This window comes from Arachis stenosperma, chromosome 1 (genome assembly GCF_014773155.1).
Source record: "Arachis stenosperma cultivar V10309 chromosome 1, arast.V10309.gnm1.PFL2, whole genome shotgun sequence".
Classification (NCBI taxonomy): Eukaryota; Viridiplantae; Streptophyta; class Magnoliopsida; order Fabales; family Fabaceae; genus Arachis; species Arachis stenosperma.
In genome coordinates, this window is record NC_080377.1 from 4,033,595 (window position 1) to 4,048,991 (window position 15,397).

Consider the following 15,397-nt stretch of genomic DNA (forward strand, 5'->3'; position numbering starts at 1 on the left):
TAAAAATTGAAAATTAGAATTAGTGATAATTAATATAATTAAAATAATTAAAAATATTAATAATTAATAATTAGTATGATTATACATTAAATAAGTTTTATATAATTATAAAAAGATATTTTTTTAAATTAAATTGAAAAAAAAGAGAGACATACTAAAAAAAAGGGAGATATACTAATATGTTTTTTTTAAAATTAAGTTGGGCCGCCAAAGCCCATAGTCTCTTTGTTAAGCAAGCCTCCAACAACCAAAAAATAATAAGGAAGAAGCGGAAGAAGAAGCCTCCAACGGCTACTTCCATATAAAACGACTCAACGCAACAAACCATCATATTCATATTTCTTCTTCGATTTAACGTCTCTCTCAGTTCTCACTCTCTCTGTGATCTTCAAGCTCTCACTCAGACTCGTTCTCTAAACTTCTCAACCGCCGCACTATTTACTCTTTCTCTCTTCTCTCTCTGTTTTCGTTCTTGGTTTCTTTGTATTCACTTTATTTTTTCTGCTTTTTCTTTTCTAGGGTCTTCGTTCTTTCATCATCGTCATCATCGTCATCATCATCTCCTTCTTTTCTTTCCGGCCATGGATGCCGGAACCTGGAGTTCTTCTATGAAGACAAAATCTCGATGCCCTCTCCAAGATCGCCGTTTCATCCACAGGAAAGCTTCTCAAGAAAACGTAATCGCTCTTTCGCTTTACAATTTCGCATTCTATTTTCTTGATTTTACTAGAATAAAAACTAGGGTTTTCCTGTTTAATTTCGGGTTTTCTATTTTCCTAATGCAAGAATTCTTCAACAGTTGGACAGGTTCATCCCAAACAGGTCAGCCATGGATTTCAGTTATGCGCACTACATGCTAACGGAGGGAAAGAAAGAGAAAGAAAACCCGGTGGCAAGCTCGCCGGCACGACAAGCTTACCAGAAGCAACTGGCGGAGGCTTTCAACATGAACCGCACAAGAATCTTGGAATTCAAGAACAAGCCCCCTGCCCCTGTTGAACGAATCCCTAAGAATTTCCTCTCCCCACCACCTCCTCAATCAAAATCCTCCAAGCCCAAGCGTTACATCCCTCAGGTAACTATACATTTTTGGATTCATATCATATGCATTCTTTCAAGAGTGATGTTTTGAATTGTGTTCTAACTGTTTGTGAAAATGATTCTTAGAGTTCTGAGAGGACATTGGATGCTCCTGATATACTTGATGATTTCTACTTGAATCTGTTGGACTGGGGTAGCAGCAATGTCCTCAGCATTGCTCTAGGAAGCACAGTTTATCTTTGGAATGCCTCCGATAGTTCCACTTTGGAACTCGTGACAGTTGATGATGATGAGGGTCCTGTAACGAGTGTTAGCTGGGCTCCTGATGGAAGACATTTAGCCATTGGTTTGAACAATTCCCATGTACAGCTTTGGGATTCTACTGCTTGTAGGCTGGTAAGTATCATAATCAAACTGAAAATTTTTGCTTTTTAGTCCTGTGGCAATTCTGATAATGGTTTTTTTGGGTTTATTATATGGTGAATGCAGTTGAGAACACTGAGGGGTGTACACCAATCAAGAGTGGGTTCACTAGCTTGGAACAATCATATCCTCACAACAGGAGGCATGGATGGTAAAATCGTGAACAATGATGTTAGGGTGAGGTCTCATATTGTTGACACCTACAGGGGGCATCATCAGGAGTTGTGTGGTCTCAAGTGGTCTCCCTCGGGACAACAATTGGCAAGTGGGGGCAACGATAATCTGGTTCATGTATGGGACAGGTCCATGGCGTCATCCAATTCACCGACGCGATGGCTTCACAGGCTTGACGAGCACAGGGCTGCGGTGAAGGCACTGGCTTGGTGTCCATTCCAGGCAAACCTGCTAGCCTCTGGTGGAGGTGGGGCTGATCAATGTATTAAGTTCTGGAACACACACACCGGTGCTTGCTTGAATACTGTTAACGCAGGCTCTCAGGTGTGTGCTCTGTTGTGGAGTAAGAACGAGCGTGAGTTGCTTAGCTCGCACGGTTTCTCACAGAACCAGCTCATCATTTGGAAATACCCTTCTATGGTGAAGATGGCTGAACTCACTGGACATACGTCAAGGGTGCTTTACATGACTCAGAGTCCTGATGGGTGTACTGTGGCCTCTGCAGCAGGGGACGAGACTCTGCGGTTTTGGAATGTCTTTGGAACTCCAGAAGCATCTAAGCCAGCACCAAAAGCAACAAACACACCTCCCTTCGCTCAGTTCTATTTTATCCGATGATATTGTTGTGTAGGGGATTCTGTAAGTCCCAGGGACGGATCCAATTTTTTGGAAACCAAATTAGTAGTAGTAATAGTACCGTATGTATAGAAATAATAAATGATCGAAAAACAAAGTAAATTTTGATATAAAAAATTTAAAAAATAATAAATTATTCAAAAATAAAATTAAAAATTTCATCAGTTATTTAACTTTTTTTTTAGTGTCAAAACAAGCAAGAAAAAAAAAAAAAAAGCAAAACACCTATCCTAGACCATCAAGAATGAATTGTTGGAGGTCATTACAAGGCGCAGACCAAAACATGCGTAGGGTTGATTCTAGCTCCATATCTCGTCAGCCAATCCACGATTCTAGCTCCATATCTCGTCAGCCAATCCACGATTCTGTTGATTTTTTGAGTTATCCATTCAAATTGTACAAATCAAGGTCTTGACAAAAGTTTTTGAATCTTGTTAAAAATATCACAATATCTTTCAAACTATAATTCCAAACTAAAATCTCCTCCAACAGCAAAAAGTTCACCTCTAACAATAAGTCAAGGGAGAGAGCTAACAATAAGCAAAAGGTGAGAGCTACCAGAATAACCTAAAACTAACAAAATAAACTTTTTATTACAATTAACTGTAAAACTATTACATGTTGGAAGTACCCAACACAGTCGACTCTTGAAGGTGCTAAAAAGATCACTTCTTTTTTCATGCATTATTAAGTCATTAGTGGTTATAAGCATTAGAACAACCACCTTATAATCAGACTATTTATTTTCACTGTTGAAAATATCATTACACCTATGTCTTCGCACTCACCAAAGTCCCGGCCTACCGACTATGACCTTCCGAAACCAACTCTCAAGAGTGGTACCTTCAACTGAGTCAATAAACAAAAGATCCAATATTTGTCAAATGACTTTAGATTTCACACAATCTCTAAGACAATGCTCTATTATTTTCTGATCCTCGTGACATTTTGTGCACAAGTCCAATCTAGATAAATAACGTTTGATACGAAAAGCCTCCGTTAGAAGGACATTATGTAAACTCAGCCACATCATCAACTTGATATTCTTTGGAATATTAAAATGCCAAAGCCACCTCCAGTTGTTGTTGCTATCCCAATTTAATTTATTCTTTAAAAACCAATGATAACCCTCTCTAGCATTATAATCCCTTGTCCCTGCAGGTCACCATCTCCATCTTGACTCCAAATCCACCATTCTCGGAGGGTTAAGGCTATGAATGAACTGCTTGATCTTTTGAGGATTTTATAATAGGAAAAGTTTACGAACTAGCAGATTTATTAAAATCTGGCCAACATTTAGTCAGCAATAGGAAAATGAGTAATTCTCCATTATTAGATGAAATCTCACACTATTAAATACACTATTAATGACTAAGTGATGGCTATAACTCACAAAATCTGCTGGCTTCCTAGCACTCTTCTTTATAATAAATGGAATAAAAAAAGGTAAAATTATAACCATGAAAATAAAATAATAACAATATAAAAGAGTACAAATAATATATAGAGTAAAAAAATAACTGACTCAAATTCAAATAAAAATAATTTTATAATAATAAAAATAACTATTCACAGATATATTGTTATATCTCCCCATGTATTAGCAGGTTTGTCCTTTGTATAATTTTATTTTATTTTATATTTGAAAAATAATTTTATAATAATATAATAATTAAGGATATTTGATCCGATACGATAATAAATTTGCACATATTAATACTAATATGAGAAAAATAAGGATAAATAAAAATACGATATATAAATTATATTATTTATTATTTTTATCAATATATAAATTTTTTAAAATAAATATATTATATCATTTTTATATTAAAATATTTTTATAAATTATTACAAAATATACGAAGAAATTAACCTTAACTTAAAAAAACTTAAATATTTTAATTTTTCACAAATATTATCATTTTAAATTTATCATATATCAAAATTTAATTAACTTTTATTCTTAATTTTAAATAATTAAACATATAGATAAAAAAAATATGTTCGTCTCTTGCCTTTCAAAGACACATCATCCATGAGTCGCCGTGAGAAGACAATAAACTAGCACTAACAAAAGATACAAACACGTCCCACATTGAAAGCCATACAAAATCTTTACTTGTTTAAATGTTGAATTCAATAACTTGTTGGTCAATGTATAGGGAATGTGGGATGGGATTTACACGTGACCTTATAAACCCTAAACCGCCCTTATTCATGATAGGGAAATCTTCTGTTTGGAGGGTCTTTGTCCGCTGTTTCCCCTCATGTGTGAAAAAAAACAAAGAAACAGCGATGCATGGCACGTGTGTAAGTCCACGATGATCCATAAAGAGAGGTTAGTAGGTAGTGCTGCGAGCCATCTATTGTATGATGTCTATAGCGGTTCACTGTGATTTCCTCGCCTCTCTCCCATTCCCTTTTTCACTCGGATCCATTTTTTGTTAGCATTGCTAATGAAACATGGATCATATTTTTATATTATTTAATTGTATATATTTTAATTTTATATTATTTTTATATGTTATATATTTGTGCATACAACTTAAAATTTATGGACCGATCAGAGTTAATCCCACCATATGTTTTAGAAATGGTCTCTTACTTTCTCTAGCTCTGAACTCTGGTATTCCAATATCCTTAGTACTCATTGTATTTATGTATCAATAAACAAAAATTCATTTACTCTTCTTTCCATCCATATTGCTATGTACTCACTTATATAAATGAAAAACTAACGGTACTTCCTTATTTTTGTTTCATAATTTTATTTTGATCATAATATAAATAAAAAAATTAAATAATATATATTCCAATATCCTTAGTACTCATTGTATTTATATATCAATAAACAAAAATTCATTTACTTTTCTTTCTATCTATATTGCTGTATACTCACTTATCAATAAATAAAAACTAACAGTACTTATTGGAAATAGGAAAAGGGAGAGGCAAAGCAAAAACAGATGAGAGAGGAATAGGAAATCGTAAGTTCTTGGAGATATTGGTAATCTTGAAGTGCTTAAAACTACTAATGGCAAGCATATTTCACGGCCTATCACAAGGTTCTCTCTTTTTTTTTCGTCATTCAGTTTGATTGATCTACCAAAACATACAACTTATTTCTTAACTTGGTTGTTTCTTATAGGAACCTTTATGCTAAACTTTTGGCAAATTCACAATTTAGTGCAGTAAGAACATATTGCTCTTTGCTAACTTTTAAGTTTTAATGATCTTGAATTGAACGTCTATCTATGTATTTGGTTTTCAATGAACTTGCCCACGTTGCTCTGTAGAACTTGCTGTTGGATCCAAAAGCCCAAGCTAATGAACAAGGAGCTGCACAAGGGAATAAGGTGTAGTACATTCTGAAGACACATTCTTATTTCCATTTTTATGATACCTAATAATTAATGCACCTTGAACCTAATTATGTTTATTTTCAGAACTTTGTTCAACTTGAATTAGACAATACAGCAAGCATTCACAGGAAACATGGTTTAGAGGAAAGCCTTGAGCACGATAATGAAAGAAAGTTTAAGAAAAGATCTTGTAGGAAAGTCATAGTCTAACTGCAGAAATTACTGCACAGAACAAGGTACTTTACTATTGTTTACACCCTGCATGTGATAGGAAATACTAGTCCTCTAAGGATATGCATGATATCTATGGATTTGGGAGTTGTTTGTTTTGTGGTTTGTACTCTTTGGATTTGGAGACATCCATGATGACCTTGTTGAAGGGGATGTTCCACAAATCTAGACTCTCTCCGTTTGGATCGACTTGTAACGACTTTCTAACAAAAATCTTGCGGCTCACCCACGCTAATACAGTCTCCCATATACTTTCTAAGACAATAACAGGTCTGTGATGCCCTTATAAAAATAAATTAAAATCAAAATATTTTAATCAAATAGACTAAATATTATTTTAATTAAATGTTTTGTTTCCTTAAAGAAATACGAAAAGAAAAAGCAAATTTTTAGCAATTGCAGAAGGCAACTTCTTTAGCTCATGATTGAAAGACAGGTTAAGGTACCTTAGATGTAGCAATTCAGCTGCCTTCAACGGAAGCTCCTTTATTGCACAAGAGCTCAAATCCAAGGTAGAGCATATGAATTGGTGCTGCCATAATGAAATATAAGCTTTTAGAATCTGCTTTATTTTTATGATGATGATATAATGATGCATGAAAAAATAACATTGTATAAATAACATTTTGTTATGAATTTTACTAGCAAACTCTTTTTTTGTTTTCAAATATAATTCAGCATCCAATAAAGTGCACTTATTGGCTGAATCTTACTTGTCCCTATATTATAAAGAGTAAATGAACAAAAATACACATTAAAGAGTTTGGGTGGACAAACATACACACCAATGAATCAAAATTATGTAGAAAATGGACCATAATAAGCAGCTTTATTTTATGAGCTTGCTTTTTTCTGCTAACTGCATTTTTTTTTTATTTTTACCTTTTTCCTCCTTCTAGTGTGGAGTCTGGTGACATTGATCTATCTGAGTTTTAAGAAGAGAATCAGGGTGACGATGGTGATAGAAACGATAACAATAGAGATGACGGGGCTGATATTAAAAGAGAATCTGTAGTCAAGAGGGAACCCAGCAAGCTGCTGGAACAAATGGTGAGATGTCACTAATAATTTTACCTTGACTTCTATCGTGATAAGAGCCTTTAAGCTTAAATTATTGCCTCAACTCGTGCAGAAAATGCAGCAGATGGATCTAACCCCTAGCCGAAGAAACTAATCATAAGTGATGAATACTTTCAGAGAGTGACTAGGGCACTCATCATGCATCTTAGACAGCACGAAGAAACTGTTCTGCAACAAGGTGCCACTTGAAATGTTTGCTATTTGTTATTGAATATTTACTTCAATTGATTAGGCTCCGGTAAAGGAACTGTATACCTTTCAATCAAGTTCTTAAGCTCTGAATGCCTTTGTCTGCTCTACATCTAATACTTATTTGTACAAAGAAACTTTTGCTATGAATATAACTAGCCTTTATATGGTGTCCAATGTAGCAGTATATTATATTGAAAACTGAAATTTATGCTATTTGTGAATGTTGCAGGAACTGGGTTGGCTGAAACAAGGCAACGAGATTTGATTCAGTGGTATATAGACCAACAAAATGAGAAAAACACTTATAGAGGTGTACATTTTGTCTACACCCTTCCAAGAATTACATTTACTTAGCTTTCAAACAAAAACACAATTATTTTGGACATGAGTTGATTTAAGTGAGTTTCATTCATTTTCCATTATCTTTCTTGTGACAGTGTTTTGGCAACCTTGGTGAAGAACAAAGTTGTGCCTGATCCAAGATTCAAGATTAAGATTGCTTAAAGATTCTGTTGTGATTTATATTGGTTGCAGCTCCAAAAGCAGTGGAAAAATCAAAGAGACAAAACTAATGCAAAAATTATTGAACCATACTGATTGTTCATGAATAGAGCAAAGTTATGTTATTCATGAATTATTTTTACCTTTGGTCTAGATTGTAGATCATAATTTTGATGTATTTAGGCATTTTCAATATTTTAAATTCTATATTTCTATGTAGACTTTGAACGGACACAATCCGCCAAAATACAAAATAAAAGTCACAAACTCATTTCTCTCCTACATTAGCATTCTCATCCTGGACTTCATCTCCAGGTTCATCGTCAACCAGTTTTTCCCCAATCACAATCTTGGTACGTCAAATTGACTAGCGAACACATGAACCTGACTAACTGCTTGGTCAGATCCGGCAGCCAACATCTCTAAACCACCATCTTCAAGCTCCTGAATCCAAGCAGTCAAACTTCCTTTTTTAACATTAGATTCTTTTTATTGCTGTTGAAGAGTGCAGACTTGGTCCTACAGAGTCCCTATCTCACCCTCCAAGTCTTTCATCTTTTTCGTCTGATCCATAATAACACCATCCCTCTCATTCAGTTATTTTTCAAGATCTGCTATCTTCCTGGCTTCCTTCTTCTCCTAAGCGCCAGATAGCTCCAGGCCCCGACCAACACATAGGAGCCTGGCAGCTACAACCTACGAAAATCATCAGTTATTTATAAGTCAGATCCCAAGCAAACAAGGCAAAACAAAACCACAAAACCCTACCTGAACATATTGGCCAACTGTTTGCTTCCCAGCACCATTCAAAAGCTAAAAGTCAGAAGAACTCTAGCAACTTTCTCAGAATGCACGGCATAAGGGAAACGGTCGCTCCAAACCGAGTCCGAACTCCCACCAGTAACAAAATCATGCAAACACATTTGGTTCTTCAAGTTACCCCTAACCCGGCCACCACTAGCGAAATCAAATCCGGAAAGAACCTCGAGCAAATCCTCAGGCTCTAGATTCTTCCTCTTCTCACCCCGAGGAACCGCACTAGACTGCGCTCCTTCGGCAGCCACTTCTTTCAAAACATTGCTAACTAAAGCTCCCTTTCCCTCCCGTTTTTTGTCTAAGAAAGTCTGCATCTTCGCCGAGGACAAGCTCGGAACCCTCCCACCTGAAAACGAAAGCATGCAACAAAAGCTCGGTAAATATAAACAGCAATAGTCAAAATAGCGAAAACCCTCCAAAAGCAACTCACCAATATATTTGGCCAACCCATCAGGATCATTTTCACGCTGAAGAAGATCAGCAGTAGACAACAACTTACAAGAAGAAAAACATTAAATATAATACTGCAGAACAAAATCCTCCTACTCGGACCTCCCCAAGGCATCAAGAACCTGCATAGGCTCAGGACACCAATAAAGGGGAAATCTCTCACACAACTCCTCATCAAGGAAAAAAGGATACTCAGTCTCAGAGGAACAAATTTTCAAAAACATCTCTTTAAAGCTTTTAAAAGAGGACTTAAACAAAGCGAATAAGGAACGCCCCGGATAGCTGCTCAAGTTTATCCAGAGGCCCTTATGCACTCCCTTTGATTGAAAAAATGAGAAAAACAAATTAAGAGAGGGCGTATGGTCCAAAAACGCCATCAGAATTTCAAAACCGCGAAGAAAAGCCCAAGAGTTATGATGAAGCTAGGAAGAGGCACAGTTCAACTGAGTAAGAACCAGACACTCAAATTTTGTGAATGGAAGTTTCACATTCAACTCAGAAAACAGGCAGGTATAAACGTAAAAATACGCCCAATCTCCCCTCCTCTCGCGGACCCTCTCTTCCCCATTACATGCAATCCACTCAACACCACAATGAGAACCTTTACGAACCCAGTCACAAACGTTAAGTGAAGCTAGCATCTTTGGATTTTGAAAAGAGACGCGCAACACTTAACGTCCGCATGAACCCATTCGTAAAGGTCATCCTTGACCTCGACAACTTTGTCTTCTGGTTTCATCATCACAAACCAATAAAGAAGAAAGGTGAAAACGAAGAACACTAACCTCTCGAAGCCATCCTCCCCTGAAGAAGTAAAGTGAAGAACTTCCCCCACACACCACAAAATTTACCAACGCAATAAACACTATCACACGATCAAATTCACAGTCAATCCCCAATCGTCGGATTGATAAACTGTTCACATGACCAACGCATCATTACCTCGAATGTAGGACCCACTAACATTTATTTCCAAACATCTTTTCAAATACCCAAATGACAATAAATGCAACCCTTCATTTTCCCCATTTCCTTTTACCTTTTTGTTTTTTATTTTATTTTCCTTGTTTTCCATTTCACGAGTTTTATTTCCTAAACATTTTTAGCCTGGAATTCGGCAACAAGTTAACCTCGAGGGCTCAGACATAGGTCAAACAAGGTATAACGATGGTTGACACTAACATTAACTTGCTTCCGACTAAAACAAGTCAAGTTTAGGGGCTGTGATCTGTACTAATAAAATTGACCCGACGTTATACCTCGAAAAGACTACATTCAACAAACAGAACGCGAGATACTAGGTCAAAGATCAGGCCAGTTAGTTTTAGAATAAGTATCCATGCTTAAGTTCGGATACGAGGTCGAGAATCTTGGACCGTCTAACGTACCTTTTCATCTTAAATGGTGCTACACCTACAAAGATAGCCTCAAGCACACACAGAATTTAATCTATTATTATGATAGTTATTAGGGAAAAAGACAAATAGGTCCCTGACTTTTCAAACTTTTGACAAATACATCCTGACAAAATTTAAATACAAAAAAGTCCCTGACTTTAACAAATGGAGGACAATTTAGTCCTTCCGTCTATTTGCCTCTCATACACCTAACGGAACTGGCTGACGTGGCTGAAACGGTGTCCAGGTGTCCGTTACGGTGCCACGTTGGAAGGAGAAAAAAGTTCGAAGGACAAATAAGTCCTTGACGTCATTTTACAAATAAAGTTCGAAGAACAAATAGGTCCTTGAAAATTTTTTTTTTCAAAATTAATAAACTCATTTCCTAAATTCTCTCATCTACCTCTCTCCATTTTTATATTTCTCTCTACTATTTTTACTCTATATATAATTATATTTTATATTAGTAATTTGACAAATCAAAATATGTCATTCGATATTTTTTTACAATTAAAATATTTTAAATGTAAAATTATATACATTAAATTATTTTAAATTTTAGATAACGAATGTTAAAATTAATTACTAATAAAAAATTAGACTTTTTCATATAAAAATAATAACTAAAAATCTTATTATTTAATTTTTTATCTGCAGATATCTTAGTCTTCTTAGTCAAAAACTTTTGTCAACTTACGACTTTTTTGTAAAAGTAGTTTGATTTTATAAATCTTTTGTGTCATGCATAATTTATACTGTTAGAACAAAGTGAACTATAATTAAAAAAATATATATTCTCGTAATGTTATTATGCATAAAAATACTAGTTCTAATATAATACACAAATACACTAATGCTAACTTAATACATGAATGATGTACAAATGAACTAATGCTAACTTGATGCATAAATGAACTGATGCTAACTAATGCCACTGGTATGATGAAAACTGAACTAATGCAATTTAACAAATTCTAATATAATACACAAATGCACTAAAACTAAACTAATGCAATTTAAGAAAAAGAGTAGAAACATAACAAGCCCAATTTCTACAATTTTAATACAAATAATTTAAATTGTAGAATAAAACAAGTTAACTAGATTTCAAAATACAAGCATAATTTTATCAGAAATTATTTTTAATATGGAAAAAAATTGGTGTTTTGGTTGAATATTGACATTTGAAGTGTATTGCAGTATTGTGGAAATTATTCAACACGCCCCCACGTGTTGGCTAAGATGCTGCCACGTGTTCAACACGTCCCCCACGTGTTAGCCAGAATGATGCCACGTGTTCACCACGTCTCCCACGTGTTGCACCACGCCCCTCACGTGTTGACTTCCCACAAAAAAATCCACCCATCTATAATTACACTACATTCTCCCATTTTCAACAAAAACACCAATATTTTTTCCATACAAAAAAAAATTAGCCTAATTTTATAAACTAAATTCTCATAATAGAAGTATAATAGAAGTATAATGAAAAAAAAAATTCTCAAGGACCTATTTGTCCTTCGAACTTTTTTCTCCTTCCAACGTGGCACCGTAACGGACACCTGTACACCGTTTCAGCCACGTCAGCCAGTTCCGTTAGGTGTATGAGAGGCAAATAGACGGAAGGACTAAATTGTCCTCCGTTTGTTAAAGTCAGGGACTTTTTTGTATTTAAATTTTGTCAGGGATGTATTTGTCAAAAATTTGAAAAGTCAGGGACCTATCTATCTTTTTCCCTAGTTATTAAGATATTATTAGTATTCCTGTACAGAGACTGACTTAAGCATTTGAGTCTCTTTTGCAGGTGCTTCACACTGCTCGAATGAGACTAGAACCGGTGGCACAACCCTCAACTGAAGAATACCACAAGTACTCTAGTAGCTGTCACCGACCTAAACCTCGGATCGAGAGCTGATACAGGAACATAACCCAACTTGATTATTGAATGATATCTTTATTTTAGTCAATTTGCACTTGCAAATTTGCCATCAATGAACTATGATGTAGATGAGTAAATTGATATTTAGGGGAACTTGCACTGATGCACATTGATAGCTTGAAAGCACTAGATCCTGTTTTGACTAAGGTGATTGATACGAGTAAACCCACTGGTAATGGGCCGAATACAACAATTGTAGACTCGACAACTCATGATGGGCCGAATGTACCATTTGCAGATCCAACAAGCAAAAGAATAAGAAAACCACCTGTGTGGATGAAGGATTATGAAGGGTAATGTGAGGGTGCATCACAGGGGATTCTTATAGTATGCTGAGGTGGAGAGTTAGTTACAACAATAGAGAGAATGCATGTGTATAAGGGGGAGGAGTGTAGTGGAGGATGATAGGCATTTTCATATGGAAGGTTGTTATAGTAGTCTTCCCTGAGTCAGGGTTGCTACCATTGTTGATTTATTATAATTACATTCTCACTGTTTTATTGATTACTTGATATTTTCCTGCATTGTTATATATCTCACTTGCTGAATTTGTTCTGGTGTGAATTGTCTTTTTGGTCACCTATTAATGGTTAACTAGTTTTTTACACAAAGTTGCAGCTGATATACTCTGTAAAGTCCACAATGGTGCATAATTTTCTTTTTCTTTTTGTTTTGGGGAATATTATGCAAGTTAAGAGGCACAAATGATGATCCCATGTGGTTTGGCATACTCCGATAACAAAATATTTCTGGAAGGTTAGTGAAATTATTAACAGATCCCAAAAAATTAAAATCCGAAAACAGCAACAGAGACATTGAAAAAGTAGAGGAGAATCTAGATTTCAAAGTTAGTGAGGTTTCTTGCTTTTAGTTGCACAGCTGATCAAGGTAGTTCACTTGTTATAGATCCCCCCTAAAAGTGTCGCGAAAATAAGAGTTTACTCTTCTCCTATTGTCCTTTAACCGCTTAGCACATTCATCAGCCTCACATGAATATTTCCGGAATTAATTGTAGAGATAGGACCGACATAGACACATTGATAATCTCATGATTTTAACCAAATCTATCATAATCATCATATAACAAACCTAATGGTGCTTCATAGAAACAAAAGTACGTAATAATTGAAGGGGAAAAGGATAGTAAGGCAAACTCAATTTTCAATTTTCAGCTTTGCAGCTTTACAATTACATTACAATCACTCACCGCCAAAAATAAATTACATCGTCAACAAAATAGTTAATCAACTAAAAATACAAACAGTCAAAGAAAAATGCTAAAGGGAACACCATTTCAAATTCCCTTCAACTCCTAGCTAAAACAACGGCAACAGTAACAGCAACAGAGCCTTATAATTTAAGTAATTAGCTTTTCTTTCTCTTTTTGTTACAGAGGTCACAGTTTACAGCAACGAAAACCCAAAGCACAAAGCCACAACCACGAAGATGACGTTAACGTACCTTGCGCCGTTAAACCTAACAGCGCCATTACCGTCGTCAGCACTCTCATCGGCGGCGCCACTGGGCGAATCCGCAGGCGCTGTTTCCTCATCTGCCGGCGCGTCGGCCGCCTTCTGCTTCTTCTTCTTTCCCCCTTTCTTCGGCGATGCAGGAGCGTCCGCGGCGGCTGGCTCCGGTGCGGGCGCCGGAGCAGGAGACGGAGCCAGGGCCTTGAAAAGCTCCCTGGGAAGCAGAACCTTATCAATGGTGTAGATCGCGAGCGGGTCCTCGTCAATGAGCGTGCCAGTGATCTTGGCAGTAACAATCTTGGTCTTGAGCGTGACTTGATCACCGTCATTCTGCACGGTGAAGTCGAACTTGCTGGCTCCATCGGTAGCAAGCGTGTTCATCAAACCATTGTTTGACTTCAACATAGCCATGCTCTCATAAACAGGCGTAGCATGGTACTCCAGCAACGACGCCTTCCCAGCTGCAGTTAGGTTCTTATACTTGGGTAGGAACGCCTTCAGAAATCAGAACCCAACAAAACGGTTACAACAATGTAACTAACTAATTTGTCCAAATTGACAGTTAGGATGTAACTAACTAACTAATTGATGGTGATTACCTTAAAGGCGTCATCCATGGGGCAGAAGACGGTGAGTCCGCCATCCACATTGTCAGAAAAGGTGGACATAGCGTCGGGGGAGGCAGAGAGGGTGTCGGCGAAGACCTTGCAGCCATGGCGGGACATTATGGAGGTGAGATTTTGCTGGCTGGGTGCGGGTGTAGGGGCTTCCGCTGCGGCCGAGGGGAGTGGCTTGCTGATCTGTATTATCGATATGTTGTAAGGGATTTCCTCCAACGATTTCACGAAGAATGCGGACAGGGCGCCGCCGTTATTCTCGGCGCCGAAGCCCACCTTTCCGCCTCGGAGGTCGGTGATGTTGACGAATCCCATGGAGCCGGGGGCGGTTCCTGTGGCCTGAAACATAGTGGCGGCAAGGGCGGTGCCGTTGGTGATCTGGTGGAGCTTCTTGGCGCCAAAGTAGTCGAGGAGGACGTGGAGGGACAGGATGTTCTTCAGAGTGTTGATGGAAGGGTGCTTTGATAGCAGCTCGTTCATGGCACCGTTATCAATGGCGCACACTGTTATGGTGGTTCGCTGGTTGATCTCCGGCGCAAGGTGAGTTAGTGTTAGGTACTTGTTGAAGGTGGAGAAGTCGGGGTGCTTCTCCAGAATGCGGGTTATGTTGTGTGCATGGGTTGTGGCGGTGGCTAAGAGGAGTAGCGTGACCGCAAGGGCCGCTAGATTCGCAAGCCGGAGCGGCTGCATTTCTGAAAGGTTCCGAACTCCGAAGTTAAGACGGAGAATGAGATCTGCAGACTCGGGTGGAAAGTGAACACTTAGACTGAGAAGTGAGGACAGAGAGACAAAGAAATAGTAATAAGGAGTGAATAGTAAATAGGGCTTGAATTGGAGATTATTACGGTTTATGCCATTGTCAAGAAATGATTTATTATAAATTATAAGTATGTGGCATACGGGGCGGTGCTATGTGAGTTTGATAGAGTATTAATTGAGAAAAAAATTTGTATATTAAAATAAGAAAATTAATAATCAAAATTAATCATAATATATTTATGAGTAAATATATATAATTTAATTTATTTTTAAATATATATATATAAGAGTTAATTTAAAAGTTATT

At 36.9% G+C, this 15,397-nt stretch overlaps 2 protein-coding genes across 2 annotated transcripts; one reads left to right on the forward strand and one right to left on the reverse strand.

Annotated features, from left to right (window-relative positions):
* Positions 1-355: 355 nt before the first annotated feature.
* On the forward strand, positions 356-2,366 carry LOC130935730 (cell division cycle 20.2, cofactor of APC complex-like). Its single transcript, XM_057865612.1, has 4 exons — positions 356-677; positions 800-1,075; positions 1,168-1,437; positions 1,531-2,366. The coding sequence occupies exons 1-4, from the start codon at positions 582-584 to the stop codon at positions 2,254-2,256; spliced, it is 1,368 nt and encodes a 455-aa protein (XP_057721595.1). The 5' UTR covers positions 356-581; the 3' UTR covers positions 2,257-2,366.
* Positions 2,367-13,384: 11,018 nt separating this feature from the next.
* LOC130941701 (fasciclin-like arabinogalactan protein 1) lies at positions 13,385-15,079 on the reverse strand. Its single transcript, XM_057870283.1, has 2 exons — positions 14,314-15,079; positions 13,385-14,209 (listed from the first exon to the last, which is right to left on the reverse strand). The coding sequence occupies exons 1-2, from the start codon at positions 15,019-15,021 to the stop codon at positions 13,649-13,651; spliced, it is 1,269 nt and encodes a 422-aa protein (XP_057726266.1). The 5' UTR covers positions 15,022-15,079; the 3' UTR covers positions 13,385-13,648.
* Positions 15,080-15,397: the final 318 nt, after the last annotated feature.

What these genes read in the sequence shown, in the direction of transcription:
- LOC130935730 (XM_057865612.1), top strand. Translation starts at nt 582, where the DNA reads ATGGATGCCGGAACCTGGAGTTCTTCTATGAAGACAAAATCTCGATGC. An exon ending in GGAAAGCTTCTCAAGAAAAC is followed by an intron (nt 678 to 799) that starts GTAATCGCTCTT and finishes ATTCTTCAACAG; the next exon opens with TTGGACAGGTTCATCCCAAA. An exon ending in ATTCTACTGCTTGTAGGCTG is followed by an intron (nt 1,438 to 1,530) that starts GTAAGTATCATA and finishes TGGTGAATGCAG; the next exon opens with TTGAGAACACTGAGGGGTGT.
- LOC130941701 (XM_057870283.1), bottom strand. Translation starts at nt 15,021, where the DNA reads ATGCAGCCGCTCCGGCTTGCGAATCTAGCGGCCCTTGCGGTCACGCTA. An exon ending in CCATGGATGACGCCTTTAAG is followed by an intron (nt 14,210 to 14,313) that starts GTAATCACCATC and finishes TGATTTCTGAAG; the next exon opens with GCGTTCCTACCCAAGTATAA.